We start from the raw sequence: 23627 nt of genomic DNA, 5'->3' as shown, positions 1-23627 counted from the left end.
CCTCCTCCTAATGGGGCCGCTGGGCAGACTAATGCGCTTCCTGTGTGCCGTCCCCGTTTCTCGTTTTGCAAAATGCGTCTGGCTGGCAGAGCCGGAGAAGCGGCAGAAGCCCGGCCTTGGAGAGCTTTGTTTGAACTGTCAAGAAGATGGATGGAGTCTCTGCGTTAGGGAGAGCTCCCTAACTAAGTGCACTTTGGAGGCCGCAGAAGCAGCCTTTGCAGCCTCCTTGGGGTCCCCGAAGAGAGCCCGGCCAGCTTCTCATGAGCATCGGGGTCCCTTCAGAATCCGAGAGTCCAGGCCCATCCAGACCAGCGATGCTTTCCTCCCTCATGGGCCCAGCCTTGGAGAGGGATGCAGGGACCACATCAGTTGGCATTTGATGAGCGCAATAGTCCTCTGGCAATGAGGACCGCATGGAGTGTGTGTTTGTGGGGGTGGACGGACCCCCATTTGCACCTTGCTCTTGCCTCTATGTTGGCAGCAGCGGGGTGCGCTTGGATCCGGCCCTGAAGAGGCTACTTGCTGCTTCCTTATCCTGCCTGATTCTCTGCACCAAAGTTGGGATTTAGGAGCGGAGGGAGATGCTTTTTGCAGCATCAGACCTGGGTCCGTCATGCTCAGGTTGGACCACATTGACTGCCTGTGGCTCTCCAGGTGACCCGTCTAGCCCTGCCGGCAGATGCCACTGGGGATGGAACCAGGGCCCTTCTGCATGCAGAGCAGGTGTTCTGCTCCTGAACTACCGGGGGGGGGGCTCCCCTTATCCAGGCACCAGCCTCTTGGCCGTCCTCCCCCAATTGGTTTGCACACCGAGGTCAGAGGGCACCCCACCTGGAGGCAGAAATGCTTCTGAATACCAGCCTCTGGGAGGCACAGGAGGGGAGAGTTCCTAAAAGCAGAGAATTGCAGAGTTGGAAGGGGCGCCGAGGGTCATCTAGTCCAACCCTCTGCCATGCAGGAGTGGCTCTTGTGCTCGGATCCTGCTTGCAGGTTTCCCACAGGCATCTGGTTGGCCACTGGGAGGACAAGATGCTGCGCTCGATGGGGCCTTTGTCTGATCCAGGGGACTCTCCTTATGTTCTTTTTTGGTATAATTAAGTTTTTCTATTTTACATTTTAGCATATTCATTTGAACAACCTTAAAATATCATTTGACTTCCCTTCTTCTCCTTCCATGGCTCAATTTGCATGCCATACATCCCTGCATATTTGACATAAACGAAACCATTCAGTGTTCCATTATTGCATCCATCAAAACTTATTTACGCTGTCGGATTTATCTTAATGCTGCCAACGTTTTCAAATGTACACAATTTCCACCCATATACAGTGGTACCTCTGGTTGCGCACAGGATCCGTTCTGGAGCTCCGGTCGGATCCTGAGGAATTCACAACCGGAGGTGCCTGTTCTGCGCATGTGCGTGGCGCGGCAGAGTGCTTCTGCGCATGCGCGTGTGACAAAATGCTTCTGGGTACCACTGTATTCATTAAACATTTCCATTTTTAAAAAACCTATGTTCTTCTTGATCTTTTATTCTACAAGTTAAGTCTGCCAGCTGCGCATATTTCATCAGCTTAAGTTCCCATTCTTCTTCAGTTGGGACCTCACTTGTTTTCCATTTTGGGGCTAACAAAACATGGGGCCGTAGTAGTGGCATACAGGTGAAACTCGAAAAATTAGAATATCGTGGAAAGGTTCATTTCTTTCAGTAATTCAACTTAAAAGGTGAAACTAATAGATGAGATAGACTCACGACATGCAAAGCGAGATATCTCAAGCCTTTATTTGTTATAATTGTGATGATTATGGCGTACAGCTGATGAGCACCCCAAATTAACAATTTCAACAAATAAAGGCTTGACACACCTCGCTTTGCATGTCATGAGTCTATCTCATATATTAAACTCCAGTAGCTAATGAAAACAATTGCTTACATAAATGGACTTTTCCACGATATTCTAATTTTTCGATTTTCACCTGTACATAAACAGCCTTTTTTGACACCTGGGAATTTCCATCTGAATTATCCTGAGCAAAAAGGACTCTTTTTTGGGGGAGGGGGAGTACTTTTAAGTGCCCCCCCCCCGATTCATTTATGTTCTTCTGTTCTTATCCCCAAGTCCCCCAGCCTCCGCTCCTTTTCGTCCCCATGATCTGCTGACCCAGCGCTGAACAGCTGCATCAAAGAACAACCCCCCCCCCCCAATTGGGCTCCTCTTCTCTCCCAGTTTCCCTGTTTCAGCCCCTGCCTGCCTCTGGGGCAGATGGAAGAGAGCCTCTCCCTGTGTTTGGGGCCAGGACGTCTGGCTCAGAAGAGCCTTCAAAGCTGCGAGAGGCGCCTGCTCCCCTCAGCCCTGCCTGGGGGCACCCTCCGTGGCCCCCCCCTGTTCCTCTTTCCTCCTGCTGTTGAGAGGCAGGCTGCCTCCCCTCCCTCCGTTCCTTCCTCCTGGGGTCCCTGCAGGAGGATCCCGTGGGTGTCGCAATCGCCCTCTTCCTCGCCCCGCCTGGGCGGCTGTGGCGCAATCTTTGCATGGGGAGGGGGCGGAGGGGTTTCCTGCTGCTGCTGCTGCAAGACCTCCTTTCCGACTCTGCGGGCGGAGGGGTTTCCTGGCGCTGTCGAAACCCACAACCCCAGAGCGAGATCTTGGGGCGAGATCTCAAAGAGCCTTTGAGCCACTTTCCGTCCCAGGATTGCTGCCGTCAGGAGGGTCTTGAGATCTTCCAAAGGGGGACGTTTTGGAACCTGCGGCCGAGACTTCTGCATTGCAGGGGGCTGGACTAGATGACCGCTGGGGGTCCACCCCACCTTTGAAATGTGATGATTCTCTACTCTTGATTTGTGTCCTGCCTCCCCTCTATGGCACTGGGTAGATTTCAGTTTAAGAATCCTTGGATAGTTTCCTGTGATCTTCTGGGATCTTGGCTTCCTTGAACACCCAGAGCCCCCCCCCCCACAAAGGCAGGACAAAGGCCTGTGGGGCGGGGGGGGGGGCGGCAACGGGACCTCCGCCTGCAGGGCCAACCTTTAGCAAGCCCTCTTAGGGTGGGGGGTCCTGAAGAGCAGCAGCCCCTCTCTCTGCAGGGGCTTATAGGGAGTGTTCAGAGGAAAGTGGATGCCGTAGTTTTCTCTGAATGGGGGGAATTGCAAGTGCGGAGAAGTCTCTTGTGCTTGCGTCTCGCTTGTGAGTTTCCCATGATGCTGGACCAGAGGCGCTGCACAAAACACACAAACACACACTTTCTCTCTCTCTTTCTCTCTAAAATCCTTCCAGGCCTCAGGTCTCCTCTTTGCCTTGTGTGTTTGTAACTTGAAGCCTGTGAAATCACTGGCTGCCAATGCAAAGGAGGGTTGGCATCCTCTTCAGGGCATTCCAGGCCCCCCAGGCCGGACTCTGCTTCTCCCCTTTCCTGGCATTTCCTTTGGGGGCTCAGGGCTGGCTGCTGTGTTACTCCACGGGTGCGCCCCGGTTCCCACAGTGCCCCCTCACTCCTCCTCTGGGGGTGGGGGGCTCCTGCAAAGCGCAATTTTCCCACGGCGCTTCCCCCCCCCCGTCATATTTGGTGCTAAGCTCCAAAGCCCAGGCATGTGAGCAGACAATGGGCGGCTGTTCAGGGCTTAAGGCACTTGTGTGTCGCCTCCGGCGGGACGGTGGGAGGCGGGGAGCCCCCCCCCCGACTCAGAAGGGGGAAGCCCCCCGCCTGCGCTCAGATTGTGTGTGTGTGTGGCTTGGAGGCTGTGAGCCCCTGGACGTTGCAGGAATGGCTTTGACGCTGCTTTGGTGGGGGGGGGCAATTGGACCCTGTCTTCACCCATGTGCGCCTGTGGGAGAAGAGTGCGCCTGTGTGTCTCTGTGCGAGTCTGTGCGCATGCCGTGTGGGCTGCTGCTGCTGCTGCTGCTCTAGATGTGATCTCTGCTGGTGGCAGGAGAAGGTTTGCAAACTGCAGGGAAGAGGCAGGCCAGAGCACCGCTCTCGGAAGGAGGAGGAGGGCCAGGGGGCCTGTGAGGCTTGAGAGAGGCTCCATCAAATCTTCTGCTGAGCTCTCCAAGAGCAGCTCCCCCCCCCGGCCTGCCCCCCCCCGGCCTGCCCCACCCGGCATGTGAGAGTCCATGTGGGTGTTTGCAGAAAGACTCCCTGGAATGCCCTGTAGGCCTTTCGGCAGCCTTCCTTCGCCCACCAGCAGCTGCCGGCTGGGTGTGCTGCAAGCACCCCTCCCTTCCTGCCCCCCCACCCCGGTTTTTCTGCTTGGACTAAGTTCTGCTCACTGGTGTAAGGAGCCTGCGCACTTTGCTCTGAGGTCAGCGGCTGGTTTTTTGCTGAGAGCAGCATATTTCCGCAAGGAGGGGCCCAGAGACTGGAGGGAGGGGGGTGGGCCAGCTAGCGCCCCCCCTTGCCGCTGGAAACTCTGCTTCAGCACCCACCCCAGCCCAGTCTTCCTTCAGAGCAGTCGGGCAGAGCTGCCCCCTTCAGTTTCAAACATCTCCCACTGTTTAAAGGCGCAGGAGAAGGCTTTTTTTGGGGGGGGAGGACCCAGGGTTTGTTTCCGAACTCTGGCTGTGTTCAGATGTCAGGCCGAACCCCGGGGGCTCATTGCAGGGGGTTTCTCAGTCCCGCGTGGGGTAACTGGAAGAAGCAAAGGTCACCCGTGTCGAAGCGGTGATTCTTCAACACCAACTTTGTAGGACCGGTCATGTTGCACGGATGCCTGATTATCGTCTTCCAAAAACCAACTACTGTATTCCGAACTTAAAAATGGAAAGCGTAATGGCTGGTGGACAACAAAAGAGGTTGAAAGACTGTCTCAAGGCAAATGTTAAAAAATGTAGTATAAACAACAATAATTGGGAAACGCTGGCCTGAAAGCGCTCCAATTGGAGAAAATAATAATGATAATAATAATAATAATAATAATAATAATAATAATAATAATAGCCCACCTGGCTGGGTTTCCCCAGGCACTCTGGGCGGCTTCCAACAAAAGATTAAAAATACATTGAAACACCAGTCATTAAAAACTTCCTAAACAGGGCTGCCTTCAAATGTCTTCTAAAAGTCAGATAGTTGTTTATTTCCTTGACATCTGATGGGAGGGCGTTCCACAGGGCAGGTGCCACTACCAAAAAGGCCTTTCCCAAAGGTGTCGTGGGCTTTGAAGACACTCGAACTCAGGACGAAAGGGAGAAATGCACTCAGAGGAAGGCACGCTTGGCAAATCCACGCCGGGATCAACTCCTACCTGGAAACCTATGTCCCCAACCCTCATGGGCTGCTTCCGGGTCATGGGCCTTAGGCAGCAGATGCTCTAAGTCAGGATATGGCGGGGGCAGGGGGGGAGATAGGAGAAAGAGAACCACCCTGTGCCAGACAGGTGGTTGCCTCCAGGCCCGGAGGGGAACCTGTTCCAAGCACTGCTTGAAGGAGCGTCTCCACCCCCATCATTCTCCCCGGACACTGAGGGCCTTCTGGCGGTTCCCTCATTACGAGAAGCCAAGTTACAGGGAACCAGACAGAGGGCCTTCTCGGTAGTGGCACCTGCCCTGAGGAATGCCCTCCCACCAGATGTCAAAGAGAAAAACAACTACCAGACTTTTTGAAGACACCTGAAGGCAGCCCTGTTTAGGGAAGCTTTTAATGTCTGGTGGATTATTGTATTTTAATATTGTTTTGGAAGCTGCCCAGAGTGGCTGGGGAGGCCCAGCCAGATGGGCGGGGTATAAATAATAAATTATTATTATTATTATTATTATTATTATTACTACTACTACTACTGCTGCTGCTGCTGCATTTCCCCCCATCCCACTCACCCCTTTTTGCTTTTGCAGGAAATGCAGCCAAACTGTCACATACGGAAAGCAATTCATTTGCAGAGTTTTATTACTTATTTGCAGGGGTTTACAGTTTGCTGGGGGGGGGGGTTATTCCCTTTCAAGAGCGCAATTGCCGTGTTGGGGTGTCTGAGCCAAGGATCCATCCTTTGCGGGGGGCAAAAGGTCCGGGGGGGCGGTTTTCTTAAACCCATGGGTAGGCAAACTAAGGACCAGGGTCTGGATCCGGCCCAATCGCCTTCTAAATCCGGCCCGGGAATCAGCATGTTTTTACATGAGTCGAATGTGTCCTTTTATTTAAAATGCATCTCTGGTTTATTTGTGGGGCACAAGAATTTGTTCATTTCCCCCCTTCAAAATATAGTCTGGCCCCCCACAAGGTCTGAGGGACAGTGGACCGGCCCCCTGCTGAAAAAAGTTTGCCGACCCCTGTACTCAAACAAATACAACAAATACCTGCCTGACTTTGGCCTGCGTTCCTGCTGCTGGCATTGGTGGGCTTGCTTGTTTTCTCGAGGGGACGGAACCTGAGTCCATTGCGCGTTTTGCATGTGGACAGACCGGAGCTCAGTCTGCAATGAAAGAAAAGGAAAAGGGGGAGGGGTGTCTGGCGTAGCTGCTCTTGGGGACAGCTGTGTTTCTGCTGGTCAAGATACACAGCCTGGCTGAAGCGGACAACATGTTTGTTTTGGCTGCGCTGGGTCTCCACCCTCCCCTGAGTGGAAAGTCTTTCCCTGACTCACCGGCTGCTGCCCCTGTTCCTGGCAGGCCTTTCCACCGGGGAGACTCCTCTGGGCGGCTGCTGCCCTGTTTTCGCTCTCCATGGTCGTCGTCGTCCCCCCCCCCCCGCCTCCATCCTGGGCTGCCGCAGATTTCTGCCATGGGGCTCCCCGTCCTTTGGGGAAAGCGAAAGCCCCCTGGAAGGGGTGGTGTCTGTGTTGGGAGCTGGGGACGAGCCTGGACGGCTTCAAATCTAACCTCTAGGTTAGATTACTGCAACGTACCACATGTGGGGCTGCCCCTGGAGACGGTTCAGAACGCAGAAGTCAGATTACTCACCGTTGCAGGACAAGTTGAGCAGAGAACGGCAATCCTGGCCCCACTGCATTGGCTGCCAACTGGCTTCCAGATGCAATTCCAGGTGCTGGTTCTGATCCGTAAAGCCTTAACGACTCAGGACCGCAATTCTTTCTTCTTTGGCGTTCCCTCGTAGCCGAGTAAAATTGTCTTCCATAAACACGGTTTTAACAATGAGTCCGTAAGTGACTGTGGAGGCCAATTCTGGATCCTTCCACAGTGGGGACATTGGTTCCCGGGCGGGAGTTGATCCCGGTGTGGATTTGCCAAGCGTGCCTTCCTCTTACCACTTTTCCCCCTTGTGTCCTGAGTTCAAGTGTCTTCAAAGCCCATGACACCTTTGGGAAAGGCTGTTCTCCAACTGGAGCACTCGCAGGCCACAATACCTCAAGGACAGCCTCTCCCCATATGAGCTGTCCTGGACTCCGCATTCGTCATCTGAGGCCCCTTTTCTTGTGTTTATTCCACGTGAGGTCCAGAGGGTGGTAACACGAGAACAGGGCCTTTTCCGCAGTGGCTCCCTATTTGTGGAATAATAATAATAATAATAATAATAATAATAATAATAATAATAATAAAATTATTTATACCCTGCCCATCTGGCTGGGTTTCCCCAGCCACTCTGGGCCGCTCCCAACCGTATATTAAAAACACAATACAGCATTAAACATTAAAAACGTCCCTAAATAGGGAGGTTTGCCTGGCGCCGTCATTATATAGTTTTAGGCTCCAGGTGAAAATGTTCCTTTTCTCAAGGCCTTTGGCTGATTAAAGAATGTATCTGTGTGTGTGTGTGTGTGTTGGGGAGTTACTGTTTGTGCTTCTATACCTCAAACTGCCCTGTGATATTCAGGTGAAGGTTGGTCTGTAAATATAAAAAATAATTAAAATAAAGGAGGACTTGTGGAAGCGGGGGGGGGGGGGGGGGGGGGGCTATTGGGGGCTCCCCACCACAATTGCTATGCTCTGTCTCCGCAGTCGGAGGCAGCGATGCTTCTGAAGATCAGTTATGGGTGGTCAGAGATGCGCCTGGGCTGGAGAAGTGCTTGCTTGTTTGCCCCTGTGAGGACAGGAGGCTGGACTAGATGGGCCATGGGCCTGATCCAGCCGGCTCTTACTACATTCTTATGTCTTCTGTGCTTCTGGCCTGCAGCATGCTGCCCCCCTGTGTGTGTGGGGGAGCCCGGTGTAGGCAAAGGAGAACTTGCTGAGAGCTGGAGCCCATTTGAAGGCCCCATAGAATCCTAGAATCCTAGAGTTGGAAGAGACCCCAAGGGCCATCCAGTCCAACCCCCTGCCAAGCAGGAAACACCATCAAAGCATTCCTCTTGCAGTCTGTCTTCTGCTTCCCAGGAAGGCTTGGAGTCCACTGCTGTGATGGCCTTGCGGACAACTTGGTGGAGAAAATGGATGCTCTCCTCTGTTCTGACCTGGCCTGAAACTGGACCCAGTTCTCCTCTGCTCAAACAAAAGCTGAAGATCTCCACTTCTTTGGCAGCTGAAAGGGGGGGGCAGTATATATGGCCCCACCGCTGGCTGTGTGCTGCCACTTGCTGGAGACCGTGGGGAGGGGGGGTCCTGCCCGCCTGCTTTCCAGAAGAGACAGCTGGTTGTCTACCATGAGACCAGGATGCTGGGCTGGGCAGGTGCATACATTCGTCCGGGATTCCCACGGCTGCTCAGAAGCACAATTGGGGGATGATGGTCTTTTGCTACACACTGCTCAATGGCAACGTCTGTTGCCAACCTGGCGCCCAGAAATCTCCATGTGGTCACAATCGGACCCGCGCCCCTGTAAAATGTGCCTGGTCCCCAGGGAATTTCAAACACTGCAGGGGGCGGGGAGAAGAATGTAGAGCCTTGGGTCTCCCAACTCCCATCCTTGGGTCTCCAGCTGCACTACAATTCCCATCATCCCTGACCCCTGGTCCTGCTAGCTAGGGCTGATGGGAGTTGTAGTTCAACAACAGCTGGCGTCCCACGTTTGGGGGATCCTGCTGCAGAGGAACCTTGTTTCAAAGAGCTCCCTGCAGTCGGAGGGTGATGGGTGCAAGCAGCTGCCAGGACCTCTGGGGTCTTGCAAGGTTGGCGTCCGTGTGTGTCTTGGGCACCCAGGTTGGCACGGGTGTGTCCCAGCTGCACAGCTTGGCCTGCCAGGGGAAGGGGACTTCCTTGCGCTGGTCCCAAACCTACTTGGGGTTTAGGGGGTTTGGGGTGTGCTTCAGGAGACGCCTGACCAATTTGCACCCTGGGGGGCCCAAAACTGAAAGGCTTTCAACTCATGCTAAACCTGACAGGCTGCCTATGAGACAACAATGGTGTTTGTGGCAAGGAACAAAGGAATGATTTCTACAAATAATCAAACGCGGGGAAGGCTTCCATCCTCCCAGATCAGCTGTGAGCCAGTTGTGGCTCGCATCCTGCCTTTGAGCAGACCATGGGGCATGCAAGGCCTCACAGCAGCCGTGTCCCTCTTCCCCTCTGTTGTTGTTCAGTCGTTCAGTCGTGTCCGACTCTTCGTGACCCCATGTACCAGAGCACGCCAGGCCCTCCTGTCTTCCATTGCCTCCCGCAGTTTGGCCAAACTCATGCCATTCGCTTCGAGAACACTGTCCAACCATCTCGTCCTCTGTCCTCCCCTTCTCCCTGTGCCCTCCATCTTTCCCAACATCAGGCTCTTTTCCAGGGAGTCTTCTCTTCTCATGAGGTGGCCAAAGTACTGGAGCCTCAACTTCAGGATCTGTCCTTCTAGTGAGCACTCAGGGCCGATTTCCTTGAGAATGGATAGGTTTGGTCTTCTTGCAGTCCATGGGACTCTCAAGGGTCTCCTCCAGCACCATAATTCAAAAGCATCAATTCTTCGGCGATCAGCCTTCTTTATGGTCCAGCTCTCACTTCCGTACATTACTACTGGGAAAACCATAGCTTTAACTATACGGACCTTTGTCGGCAAGGTGATGTCTTTGCTTTTTAAGATGCTGTCTAGGTTTGTCATTGCTTTCCTCCCAAGAAGCAGGCGTCTTTTAATTTTGTGACTGCTGTCACCATCTGCAGTGATCATGGAGCCCAAGAAAGTGAAATCTCTCACTGCGAGACACTGCGAGAGATCTTACTCTTCCCTTCTACCCCCCCCCCCCAAAGCTTTCTTTGTTTTGGAGGTGCTGCTGCAGCCTCTCTTGTTCCTGGACCTTTGGGGTGAAAACGGTTTGCCTTGCGCCATGGGAGGAGCAAGAGGCTGTGCTGGGGCTTGTGGTGTTTTAGGGTTGTGAAGGACGTGGGGTTGGATCAGGCAACACCCAGAGGAGAACGTGGGGCTGGGGGGAGGATTTGGAAATGGGACACACGAGAGCAGAAAGGGGGTGGGGGCTGCAACGCCATGAGAAATCTGAAACGGAAACTGCTCTCCACTAAGCGACAGCCGTCCAATTATTCAGCAGCGGAAGAAAAATGACGAAATAATTTCAGTAGAGAAAGTTTTTGTAATGGATAAAGATGTAACGCAGGAGAAATTGTTTGAGTAAAAACACCGTGGGGTGGGGAGGAAGTCAGCTTATGAAATAATGTAATTATTTGACATGAGGGTTGTTGTGAAAATATTTGGAAATTTTAATAATTACAGACACACACATACAGAGCAAATTTTATTTTGTTTTGTTTTGTGCATGTGTTGCAGTTTTTACTGCTTGGTTGTGTTTACCACATTGCTGATTCCTTGTACTTTTAGAATCTTGCCTTACAAAAGAATACGGCTTCTAATATGCTTTTAATGTTGAGCTTTAAATTGTTGTGACCCGCCCTGGGACCTTCGGGCGAAGGGTGGGTAAGAAACCAAGTGGTTATTTTTATTTGGGAAGGGGAGTCAGCCAGTTTGGGTTCCCAGGGCTGGGCTGTCAGGTGGGCATTAGAGTTTGCAAAACAGATAAAACAATAATTTTTTCAAGGAGAGGAATTAATAATGATTTAAGACTTTTTTAAAAAGCTAAAATAACCATACAGTGAAAGAAGGTGGAAACTCCCTAAACGTCTTGGGTGTTTTGAGCAGGCTCTGAAAAGAGGACAGTTGAGGCTCCTGATGTCAAGAGGCAGGGAGTTCCAGAGGACATGTTCATGCTCAGAGATTTGAGTTTCTTACACATTAGGGATGGATCCTGGCGGGGGAGGGGGGAACAGAGATAACCGGCCTCTGTGAGAACGGGATGGGGGACTAGAGGGGCCCCTGGCCTGGCACATTTCTCACGGGTTTCTTGCCCCTCCTGCAGGTGGTACAAGCTCCACTCCAAGCCTGGCAAGAAGGAGAAGGAGCGCGGGGAGATCCAGCTGAGCATCCAGTTCACCCGCCACAGCCTGACGGCCAGCATGTTTGACCTGTCCATCAAGGACAAGCCCCGGTCGCCCTTTGGGAAGCTGAAGGACAAGCTGCACGGCAGGCAGAAGTACGACCTGGAGTCTGCCTCGGCCATCGTCCCCAGCAGCAGCGGGGCCCTCGACGAGGACTTTGGCCTGGCGGGGAAGAAGGCCAAGGCCAAGGGCGGCTTCTTCTTCAAGAACAAGCTGCGCAAGTCCTCCCTCACCCAGTCGAACACCTCCCTGGGCTCCGACAGCACCCTCTCCTCGGCCGGCAGCCTGGTGGGCATCGGACCCTCCGAGGCGGGCATGGTGCCCTCGCCCAGCCGCCACAGCAGCTTCTCCATCGACCGCTCTGGTAAGAGGGAGGGGGGCTGGTGGAATATCTGGTCGAGGGCGGGGTTGGGATAGATGACCGGGGGGGACCCTTCTGACTCTGTGATTCTGTGATTAAGTAGAGCCTAGAAAGGTGCGCTACTTTGCTGAGGAAATACAGTCACAGCGGTACCTCAAGTTGCAAACGGGATCCGTTCTGGAGGTCCGGTCGCATCCTGAGGAATTCGCAACTGGAGGACCGCTTCTGTGTATGCGCTCAGCTTAGCGCTCATGTGCGTGGTGCATAGAACGCTTCTGCGCATGCGGCGAAATCCGGAAAAAGACTTCCGGGTTTGCCGCGTTCGCATCCTGAAGTTTACGTATCCAGAGGGGACGTAAGCGGAGGTATGACTGTACTTAAAGGTCACATTTTTAAATAAATAAACAAATTGATAGACTGCCCTTCTTCCAAAATCACGGGGCTGTTTATAACATACAAACATAAAATGCACAATATAATATTTAAAAAACATTACTCCCACCTCCTGGACACATGAAAAGGGCCATAGATTGAATGGAAATGTTTTCACCTGGCGCCTAAAGGTATTTAGTGTAGGCTCCAGGTGAGCCTCCCTGGGGAGAGTATCATCCAAGCAGGGAGCCACCACTGAAAAGGCCTGTTCTCGTGGGGCCACCCTCCAGACCTCTCTGTGAGGAGGGAAGTGGAGAAGGGCCTCCGATGATGATGCCTCTCATAGTATTTGAGAGATCGTAGAGTGGGAAGGGACCTTAAGGATCATCCGCTCCAATCCCAGCAACACAATGTGACTTTGTAGGGGGCATAAGGAGAGCCTGGTCGGAGCTGGATCAGGCCACAGCTTCTAGGAATCCCAGGTGGGCAGAGTCCAGCTTTGGTGCTTGCCATTTGGGCATCGAGTTGGCCAACTTGAGAACAGGAGGCTGGACTAGAAGGGCCATGGGCCTGATCCAGCAGATGCTCTCCTGAGGTTCCTGTGCTTCTGTGGCACTGGGCCCGGCCCCTGTGAGAACAAGATGCTGGACAAAATGGGCCCCCTTTGGCCTGATCCTGCTGCCGACGAAGGGCTTTTTGTAGGTTCTTATACCAATGCGGGTGGCGCTGTGGGTTAAACCACAGAGCCTTGGGCTTGCCAATCAGAATGTCGGCAGTTCGAATCCCCGCGACGGGGTGAGCTCCCGTTGCTCGGTCCCTGCTCCTGACAACCTAGCAGTTCGAAAGCACGTCAAAGCACAAGTAGATAAATAGGTACCACTCCGGCGGGAAGGTAAACAGCGTTTCCGTGCGCTGCTCTGGTTCGCCAGAAGCGGCTCAGTCATGCTGGCCACATGACCCGGAAGCTGTACGCCGGCTCCCTCGGCCAGTAAAGCGAGATGAGCGCCGCAACCCCAGAGTCGTCCGCGACTGGGCTTAACGGTCAGGGGTCCCTTCACCTTTACCTTTATCCCAATGCTCCATGAGACCCTCTCCCAGCACTTTGAACAGGGCCTGGAAGGGGGTCTCCTCAGGGATTTTGCAGTCGGTGCCTCTAGCCTCCTGTCTGGCACGTGCAGCTCAAGAGCCGGAAAGGGGCAGCCCCTCAGGTGGTTGGGGGGCCTTGTGGGCGATGCAGACGGCTGGCCCCACCAGTTACCCTTCCCCTCCTCTGTCTTCCTCTCCAGTCAGAGACTTCCTGCCTTCCCCGAAGCTCACCCACAAGAGGGCCTTCAGCGACGAGGCCTCGCAGTCGACCCAGAGCCTGAAGCCGCAAAACGATCCCATCTCCCGGTCCTCTCTGTGCATCAACGGGAGCCACGTCTACTGCGAGGAGCCCATGCCAAAGCCTTCCTTCCTCTCCGCAGCGCCCGCTCCTCCTCCTGCCGCCGCCGCCCCCCAGGGCATCACCGCCAGCAAGCCGCCCGAGGAGGCCTTTGGATCCGAGCCCCCGGCCGCCCCCGAGCCGGACCTGCCGCCGTGGTCCAGCGGCATCCTCCCGAAGGGGCCCCCCAAAGACCCTCCCCGCTTCATCCCCTCCCCTCCCATCCTGGCAGCCCAGGAGGAAGACAAGCTCTCCGTCAAGACGATTGCCCTCAACAAGCGCCGCGTCAGGGCCAGGAGGGAGGAGGAGGAGGCGGCCGCGGCGGCGGCAGCTGCAGCCGCCTTACACGCCGAGAGCAAGCCCATCCAGATCGCCACGCCCATGGTCTTCTCCGGGGACGTCCGGAGGGTGAGACCCCAGCAGGAGGAGGAAGGGGAGGAGGAAGAGGAGAAGAAGTTCTCCAAGACCGGCTTCTTCCGCCGGGGGAGCAGCAAAGAGGGCGGCGGGAAGAGCGGGGAGCCGTCCCCCCGGGTGGTGGTGGCGGCCGGAGACGAGAGGGGCAGGAGTAGGAACAGCAGCAGCAGCTGGTTCAGCCTCCAGGATGCCAAGGAGATGCCCCCAAAGCCCAGGTGAGCGCGGCTTGTTTGTCCGTGTCGCTCTAGAACCGGGAGGTGGGGGGGGGGAGGAGAGCTTTTGTCCCGCTGCTGTTGTTGCCTGTGTCTGCCAGGGAGGAGGGTGGCGCTGAGAGTGGCAGGACTGTGGCCCCGGTCTGTTTGCTGCTGCATCTTGGTCCTTTGTGTCGTGCCCGCTGGGCAGGACTTGGAAGAAGCAGGGGGCGCAGAGCCTGTGGAACGGGCCTCCTGCCCACGTTCGGTGGGTCTGAGGAGGGAGAACTGGGGTGAGGAGGCTGTGCTGGCGCAAGTTGGGCTTGTGGTTCAGAAAGGCTTTGCTGAAGCAGGTCTTGAGGGGGGCTGCGGAGAGAGGAGAAAGTGACAGGCAGGCAGCTCCTCCAGGGCGAAGGGGCCATGGCACCCAGAGAGGGTCGGTGAACGGGGAGAAACAGGGCCAGGATCCGCAGCCGGCAGATCTCCCCAGGGCGCCTCTGCTGCTGGAGGGTCCTGCGTGGAGCTGCAAGGGGGAGGTGGGATATCTGGGTGCTTCTCTGTCGGGCGCACTCCTGCCCTCCTCCCTGCCAGGCCCAGATTTGCCAGGTTTCTTTTTTAGCAGGGCTGCAGTAGCTTGCAGAGTCGGAAGTGGAGCCAGCCGGCAGCAGAGCCTTCCTAGGAAGCTTTGCTCAAAAACCTGGTTTTGAGCACGACATGAACAACGTCCTCCTTGTCTCTTTCCACGCCGCTCCTCTTAATTAATAATTATTTTATAAAATGTATACACAAATCGGTTGCAAAAACCCAACAATGAGCTCCATGTGGTTTGCAAAGAGAGTAAAACAGAAAAAAAAAACTATCGGCAAAACCATTATTGAAAAACAACTATTTAAAACATTTTTTATTAAAAAAAAAAATCAGCAATGAACTGAAAACCGATTAAGACCCTCATCAATTTCCAAAAGTTCTGGGGAGTTGCATCACTGAGAGCAAGAGCCAGCCTCTGAGCAGAAATCCAGCTTTGTTCCCAGGTGTCCCTGGAAGGGCGCCTGCCTGCGAAGGTCACAGATCTCTTTGGAGCCGTGGCGAAGGTCCGGGGTGGGCTTGTGTGGTGCGTAGGTTGGCAGTACAGAGGCCTGCCAGCGCAGGGGAGCTGGCTCTGCTTGGTTGCCCTGGCTGACCTGTGTCTCGGGATGCGGCAAGTTTGGATCATGACCCCTGGGAATGGCGTGCCCGTGGGCCGGAGTGGCATCTCCGAGGATCTAAAGGCAAAGGTGAGCGAGGTCGCGAAGAACAGACAGGGCTTTGGGGAGCTGCTGGCGTAACCTGTGGCTCCGTGAGATTTTCCGCCTTGGGGGCGTCCCAGCCTGGCACTCGGGGCCATTGGTCTCCAAGTGGGCGCTTGGCTCCGTGTTGCCATCGTCTTGCCCGAGACTCGAGGCTCCGGCAGCTGCAGGAGGAGCTTCAGAGGCGCTTGGGCCCCTTTCCCTTGGCGCCTCCTCCCTGAGATCCCACGCAGGGCGTTTCAGATGTCGAGGGGGCTGGGGGGGGGGGGTGTTCCTTCTGTGGCTCCTGTCTAGGTTTCAAGTGCTGCAGCTTCTCCTCAGTCGCCCAGCTGGGCTCTGGAATGGCAATATTGAATGCTGTGTTGCTGCAGGGGGTCAGGTGTTGGGGTTTGGCTTTGAAGGCTGTCCTGCCGTCAAGTTGAAACTCGTTTAATGACCACATCTTTTTTTGGGGGGGGGTGTTTCAAGGCAGAAGTGTTTGGTCAGCTTCCGTGCAGCCTTGAGGGCAAAGTCCTGTCCCCGGATACTGAGACGAGTGGGATCTTTTCCTGGTGCCAAATTCCAGGTTTCGTTTTTGGCCCCGCTGCCCTGCTTTGAGATCCTTCAGGTTGGCTGCATTACGGGAGACTCTTGCTTCGCCCGTTCTCCCACGGCAGCCCCCACACGGGGAAGTTGCTAAGCGGAGCCTTTCTTCTACACTCCGATGCAGCTGTACCGAGCATGCTGGGGGAAATGTCCGAGCGCTGCTCCCCGGTGGCTCGGGCAGGATGGCCGAACCTGTGCAGGCCCTGAGTTATATCTGGAGTGGGGCATGCATACGTAGGCCCTTTCCGCCTTCGCCGTCTTCGATCGGTACAGCTGCACTGGAGTGCAGAAGGGAGTCTTTCTTTGTTTCTGACAGTGGCGGGCGCCTCGATCTCTCACCTCCTCCTTCAGCTGTGGGCCTGTGGGCCCTGCAGAAGTGCGCTGCGGACCCCTCGGGCTGTGGGTGTGTGTGTCGGCGGTTTGAGAGCCACCCTCTCCTGGGTCGTGAGCTGCCTTTTGCAAGGTGCACTTCTGAGTAGCCGCGTCGGATGAAGAGCACCCTGAAGGGCGCAGAGAGAAGAGATAGGGAGAGACGTTGCTCTGTGTCTCTGGTGCCGGTTCTGCGGTCCCGTCCACCAGTGAGATCCAGGCCGGGGGGGGGGGGTGGCGCAGCTGGGCTGTTGGTCTCTCCCCAAGCCAAATAGCCATGAACCCGAGAGAGCTGGGAGTTATTTTTGGAGCATGTGTTGTTCTGGCGCATGATGAGATGCTGACTGGAGCATGTGACTTGGGCTTGGCTCACTCAGGCTTTCAGCTTTTTCCTGCCATGGTTCTTTTGACGTCCCTCTTTCCCTTGGGGGGGGGCGGGCGGAGTGGGGCTGCACCTGCTTCTCCTGCGGATGCAGAGGGGCTGTTGTGGCTCCTGGGGTCCCCTTCAGCTGAGGATTGTGGGCCCCTGGGGAATACACGGAGGTGCCCTTTCTTCTCCAGTGTTTGAAATCACAGTACTGTCGAGTTGGAAGGGACCCCTAAGGGCCATCCAGTCCAACCCCCAGCAATGGCGGAATCTCAACAAGAGCCTCTGCTTAAAAGCCTCCGAGGAAGGAGAGTCTTCAATCTCTCGAGACTTTTCCGCTGTCAAGCAGCTCTTACCACCAGGATGTTCTTTCTAATATTTAGCCAGAATCTCCTTTCTTGTCATCTGATTGCCTTGGCTTGGGTCCTCCCCTCTGGAGCAGCAGAAATCAAGATTGCTCCGTCTTCCCGTGGGGCAGCCCTACAAATATTTGAAGATGGCTCTCATCCCGGCTGGTCATACCCTTCAGGTGATTGACAGGTGTGGGTCCCTCCCTCCCTGTCATACTTAGCCTGTGGAGAGGGGGAGATAAAGACCTGGAATCCCCACCCCCCTGCAAATTCCTTCCTGCTCTCTGCTTCCTGATCATTTACCAAGAACAAGAACGAATCTTGTGGCCCACTAAAGACCAGCAGATGCAGGCATGGAATCTTTCTAGTCTGCAAAAAGCATATGCCGTAATTTATTTCTTATTATATACCGCTATGTCATTTAAAAAAACAGATCCAAGTTGTTTACAGCAATAGAACATAAAGCTGCCCAATAAAAACTGGATTAGAAAGTTAAAAGCAGGCATCGGTTAGTCACCGTAGAAGGGATGTGTTCTTAATAGTGTGCATAGGCCCTGGCAGAACAGAAATGTTTTCATCAGGTGTTTGAAAGTTTGCACAAAAGGCACCTGCTGAAACTCCAGTAGCAGGGAGTTCCACTGGACTGGGGCCAGGACACTAAAGGCTCAGTTTCTCATTGTTGTCAAATGAACTTCACCAGCCAGCAGTGCTCCTGCAGATGATCTCAGTGATCAAGCTGAGATAGAAGGATTCGGGTAACCTCTGAGGCGGTTCAGGGCTTTTAAAATGAACAAAAGAACCTCAAACCTGGTTGATTTAGTCTCATGCGGGAAAAGCAGCAAAGAATCATAGAACTGTAGAGTCAGAAGGGACCCTGAGAATCATCTAGTCCAGCCCCCTGCAATGCAGCTGTGGTTTGACACCTTAAAGACACAAGAATAGCAAAAGAGCCTGCAGGATGAGGCCAAAGGGGCCCATCTGGTCCAGCACCCTGTTCTCCCAGTGGGGAACCAGCAAGCAGGATTGGGGCCCAAGAGCAACTCTCCAGCGAATGGGATTCCAAGGGTGGAGGCCGAGCGCACCTATCCTGTCTCTTGGCTCCCTCCCTCCTCCATGAATTGGTCCAACCCTCTTTTTAAAAAAATAAATTTATTTATTTGGTTTTTCAAATTAAAGTTTTACAATCACATATCCAACATTCGTCATAAAAACAAGATTTCCACAGAATCCCCTGGACTCCCCTCCTCTCCTTTGTGGTTCCTATTCTTAATCATTTCCTCTGCATCTTTTATAATAATCCAAATCTTTTACATCTCCATTACTGTATATCCGAAATTCACCCTTAAACCACAAGCGTTGTTCCAATCCTACGAACGACTTTAAGATAAATTATAAATTTCCCCCATTCCTTATTAAAAATTTGGTCTTCCTGATTCCTGCCATTAATCTGCCATTCTTCTCTTGTCGGGACTTCTTCTTCTTCTTCCCATCTCTGGAAAGGTGGCTAGGCTGCATCCTTGTCTAACCCTCTGTTAAAGACACCTAGGTTGGCAGCCATCACTGCCTCTTGTGGCGGGGAGTTCCATAGTTATACACGTAGCCCTCTGGAGAGAGCTCTTGAACCAGTTGCTTATTTATATGGGTCAATGGAAGTTTGTTGTGTGTGCTCAGAAAACTACACGGAGATGATCGGCTTAATTCCGGTTTCCCTGTGCGCCCGCCTTGCGGAGGCAGAATTTGCACACAGGCTAAAGGAGAGCCAGCCAGAGCTGTCTTGCTTGGGATTCAAGGAGGGTGGCCAAAGGATAATAATAATAATAATAATAATAATAATAATAATAATAATGCTATTATTTATACCCTGCCCATGTTTCAATACATTGAAACATCAAAACAAAATAAAATAAAAAATTCTTTCCAGTAGCACCTTAGAGACCAACTAAGTTTGTTCTTGGTATGAGCTTTCGTGTGCATGCACAGGTATCTGAAGAAGTAAGGTGCTACTGGAAAGAATTTTTTATTTTATTTTGTTTTGACTATGGCAGACCAACACGGCTACCCACCTGTAATTGAAACATCAGTCATTAAAAACTTCCCCAAACAGGGCTGCCTTCAGATGTCTTCTAAAAGTCAGGTCGTTGTTTATTTCCTTGACATCTGATGGGAGGGAGTTCCTCACTTCTATCCCATGGCCCCCCCAGACCCCGCAAGTGAAAAGTTTGATGCCGCATTGGTCAGAAGCAGTGGCTCCCGGCTGCGTCCCAGATTTTGGTGCCAGCTCGTGTTACCCCTGCAGTGATGGCAGCTGCATGCTGCGCCCCAGAGGAGGAGGCAAGAAGGATGCTGCAGCTGCAGAAACGCAGGCCTGGTTTTGTGACTGCGGCGCTGCAGAGCTGCCTGGTGAATGGCCCTTGAGAGGCAGGCTTATAAATTTTGCAAATAATAGCCAAAATCAGGTGACGCGAGTTCAATGCAGTTGCACCCCACCCTGGTGCCCACAGGCTGAGGGGAGAGAGGGGCCGTCTCTGCGCAAGACAAACCAGCTCACGTAAAAGAGGGTTTCCATTATGCAACCGGAAGAAAAAGCTGGTGCAATTCTCGGCTGCGTCAACAAGGCCAGTGTCCCGCTCTGGAGCCCCGTGTCCAGTTCTGGGCGCCACAGTTTAAGAAGGGTGTCGACAAGCTGGAAGGTGTGCAGAGGAGGGAGACCAAGACGGTCAGGGGTCTGGAAGCCAAGCCTGATGAGGAACGGTTGAAGGAGCCTGGGAAAGGGGAGACGGAGAGGAGATCAGAAGAGAGCCATCTTCAAGTAGCTCAAGGGCTGTCATACGGAAGAGCTTGTTTTCTATTCTGGAGGGTAGGACTTGAACCCATGGCTTCAGGTTACAAGAAAGTAGATTCCGACTCAACATCGGACAAACTTTCTGACAGTAAGGGCCACTAGACAGTGCCCGCCCTGTGGAACGCCCCCCCCCATCAGATGTCAAGGAAATAAACAACTAGCCGACTTTTAGAAGACATCTGAAGGCAGCCCTGTTTAGGGAAGCTTTTAATGTTTGAGGTAATATTGTGTTTTTAATATCCTGTTGGAAGCCTCCCAGAGTGGCTTGGGAAACCCAGCCAGATGGGCAGGGTAAATAATAATAATAATAATAATAATAATTATTATTATTATTATTCAACAACAGTGGAATGGTCTCCCTCAAAAGGTGGTGGTCTCTCCTTCCTTGGAGGTTTTTAAGCAGGGGTTGAGATTCCTGCATTGCAGGGGGTTGGACTAGATGGCCCTCAGGAATCCCTTCCAAGTCTACAGTTCCACGGTTCTATGAAATTATTTTGACTCCCTGTGACCATGAAGGTCCTGTGAAGGCAGCCCTGTTTAGGGAAGTTTTTAATCTGTGACATTTCAATGTATTTTAATATTTGTTGGAAGCCGCCAAGAGTGGCTGGGGAAACCCAGCCAGATGGTTGGGTAGAAATAAATTATTATTATTATTATTATTATTATTATTATTATTATTATTATTATTTATTAAGTGTTCCCTCTTGAACAGCCCCACTGCCAGGCTTGCCATTGCAGTGGTGTACCTCACTCTCTTTGTGATCTGCTGTGCAAGTGTGAAGAGTGCAGAATGTCCTCTCGCAAATGTGTAGCCACGATCCGTATCCGAGACCAGCAAAGGGGTTGTCTGATCAGATAGACGTGTGTTCCACCCGAGTAGAGCATTGTATGCTGAGAGCTGAATGGTGATTCTGGGAGGCAGAGGAGAAGATTTGGGGGTTAGGTGCAGGGACTCGGTGGATAATAATAATAATAATAATAATAATAATAATAATAATAATAATAATTTATTTATTTATTTATTTATTTATTTATTTATTTATTTATTTATTTATTTATTTATTTATTTATTTATTTATTCATTCATTCTCCACCCATCTGGCAGGGTTTCCCCAGCCACTCTGGGCGGCTCCCAACAGAATATTAAAAACACGATAAAACATCAAACTTTAGAAACTTCCCTAAACAGGGCTGCCTGCCTTCGGCCTGTGGACACCAGGGTGGGGTGCAAAAGTCTTGTGTGGACGCCAAGAAGATAGGACTGAGAAGAGATTAGGAGAGCCACCTTCAAATACCTGGAAGAGGGAGCCAGCTTGTTTTCTCCTGCTCTCGGAGGGTAGGACTCGAACCAGGGGCTTCAGACTACAGGAGATTCCTATTCAACATCATGTGAAAAGGATCTAGGAGTCTTGGTAGACCACAAACTTGACATGAGTCAACAGTGTGATGCAGCAGCTAAAAAAGCCAATGCAATTCTGGGCTGCATCAATAGGAGTATAGCGTCTAGATCAAGGGAAGTAATAGTGCCACCATTTTCTGCTCTGGTCAGACCTCACCTGGAATACTGTGTCCAGTTCTGGGCACCACAGTTCAAGAAGGATACTGACAAGCTGGAACGTGTCCAGAGGAGGGCAACCAAAATCGTCCAAGGCCTAGAAACGATGCCTTATGAGGAACGGCTTAGGGAGCTGGGTATGTTTAGCCTGGAGAAGAGAAGGTTAAGGGGGGATATGATAGCCATGTTCAAATATATAAAAGGATGTCATATAGAGGAGGGAGAAAGGTTGTTTTCTGCTGCTCCAGAGAAGCGGACACGGGGCAATGGATTCAAACTACAAGAAAGAAGATTCCACCTAAACATTAGGAAGAACTTCCTGACAGTAAGAGCTGTCCGACAGTGGAATTTGCTGCCAAGGAGTGTGGTGGAGTCTCCTTCTTTGGAGGTCTTTAAGCGGAGGCTTGACAGCCACCTGTCAGGAATGCTTTGATGGTGTTTCCTGCTTGGCAGGGGGTTGGACTGGATGACCCTTGTGGTCTCTTCCAACTCTAGGATTCTAGGATTCTATGATCAGGAATATGAGGGCAAGAGCAGTTCAGCAGTGGGAACGGATCCCCTTGGGAGGCGGCAGGCTCTCCTTGGCGGGAGGGTGGGATGGTTGTCCCGTCAGTGATTCTTGAGCTGAGATTCCTGCTCTTGGGGGATCCCTTCTCATGCTCTGATTCTAGGATTGTGGCCCAGTTTCGCCTCAACTGGGTGTCTTCGGAGCGTGGCCCGCTGTTCTGGAGCAACAGAGCCGTGCTAGAATCTGGGGACAGCAGGCAGAGTTTGGGGGAGAGGTTGAAAGCAGCAGGACTTGGGTGAAAACACGGGGGGGGGGGCAGCCTTTCAAATTGCAAATCTGGAGGAGGAGCAGGAGGAATCTCAGGTTGTTTTTCAGGGTGGGAAGGAGATGGAACTCCCTCTGCTTTTTCCTGCCAAAGATGCCTGGAATGTTTCCTCTGAGTCACCCGATCCCACGGCCAGGAGGAGGGCTGGCCAGGTGTGCCTGGAATGTGACTCTGACTGGCCTCGCCTTGGGCTGCTGGGCCCTGAGGGTGGCAGACCCAGAAGGCACCGGTCAGCCGGACACCTGGGTTCCTTTGCTGCCTGGGCTATACCCCGTGGACGGGCATTGATACCCTTTGAGGGAGGCAGCTGCACTGAGCAGAAGGAAGAGGGCCTGTGGGTTCTCCTGGCCGCGGAGAAGGGGCCGCGTGAGTTCAAGGGGTCCCCACTGAGAGAGGCCACTGTGCCTGGACGAAAAGGGAACCCCTCCGCTGAAGAGTAAGGCCTGTTGACATTTGGGTGGCTCTTGTGAGGCCGCGATAATCATAGATTAGAACTCACCATAGAATTGTCATCTAGTCCAACCCTCCCTACAATGCAGGAACCTTTTGCCCAGTGCTGGACTCGAACCCACGACCTTAAGAGTCTTATGCTCTACCGACTGAGCCCTCCAGCCTCTGCCTGCCTACCTCTGACCCTTTATTTATTCATTTTCATAGAATCACAGAATGGTAGAGTTGAGGGGACCCCGAGGGTCATCCAGTCCAACCCCCCGCAATGCAGGGATCTCATCTAAATGAATCATTCCTGACAGACGGCCACCCAATAACCTCCAAGGAAGGAGACTCCTCTTCCTCCTGAGAGTCTTGCATTCGTACTTTGGCTTGTGCAAGTTTCTCTCTCCCTCCCCAGCTCCTTTAAATCCCCGCAACAACCCTGTGAGGTAGGCCGGGCTGAGGGGCCCTAACAGACCCCAGTGAGCTCCAGGGGTGAGGATTTGGACGGGGCTTCCTCCCAGGCCCAAGGTGCCTCTGAATCTCTCCTTGAGCTCCTTGGAGAAAAAGGTGGGGCAATAAAGGGATTAATAACCATAAAGGCATGGGGCCCCCCATTGCACTTCACAGGGAACTGCTTTCTGAGCGGCTTTCCCTCTGTGCCAGCCTCCGTTCTCCCTCTAGCGTCAGGCAGCCGAAGAGCAGCTGCCCCGGTGAGGCCAAGAAACCAGCTGGGGGGGGGGGAGAAGGGGAGAGGCCTGGGGAGGGTCTGCGCTCCCAGGTCTGAATTGCTACCTGGGGAAAGCCCTACAAGTTTCTGTGGCTCCCCGTTCCTTGCCTGGGCGGCCCATTCTGGGCATGAAGGAGGGGTCTGGGGGTGTCACCCAAGGGTGCCCTTGCCACGAAGCCGCTCAAGTCCCAGGATGAAGGCCTTGGGGGGGGGGGCTGAGAGTCCAGCCCCTTTGCTGAAGGTCTGGAGGTCTGGTCTGTGCCTGAATGGGGAACC

At 53.1% G+C, this 23627-nt stretch overlaps 1 protein-coding gene across 1 annotated transcript in view; it reads left to right on the top strand.

Annotated features, from left to right (window-relative positions):
- The window catches only part of RAB11FIP5 (RAB11 family interacting protein 5), a 47619-nt gene that overhangs the window by 10998 nt on the left and 12994 nt on the right, over positions 1-23627 (top strand). The window contains exons 2-3 of the mRNA XM_033161147.1: positions 11163-11605; positions 13261-14026. Coding sequence (XP_033017038.1) covers positions 11163-11605; positions 13261-14026 — 1209 coding nt within the window. The remainder of the gene's footprint in view (positions 1-11162; positions 11606-13260; positions 14027-23627) is intronic.

This window comes from Lacerta agilis, chromosome 9 (genome assembly GCF_009819535.1).
Source record: "Lacerta agilis isolate rLacAgi1 chromosome 9, rLacAgi1.pri, whole genome shotgun sequence".
Classification (NCBI taxonomy): Eukaryota; Metazoa; Chordata; class Lepidosauria; order Squamata; family Lacertidae; genus Lacerta; species Lacerta agilis.
The sequence above is the reverse complement of the archived record's forward strand: the minus strand, read 5'-3'. Positions and strand labels throughout refer to the sequence as shown.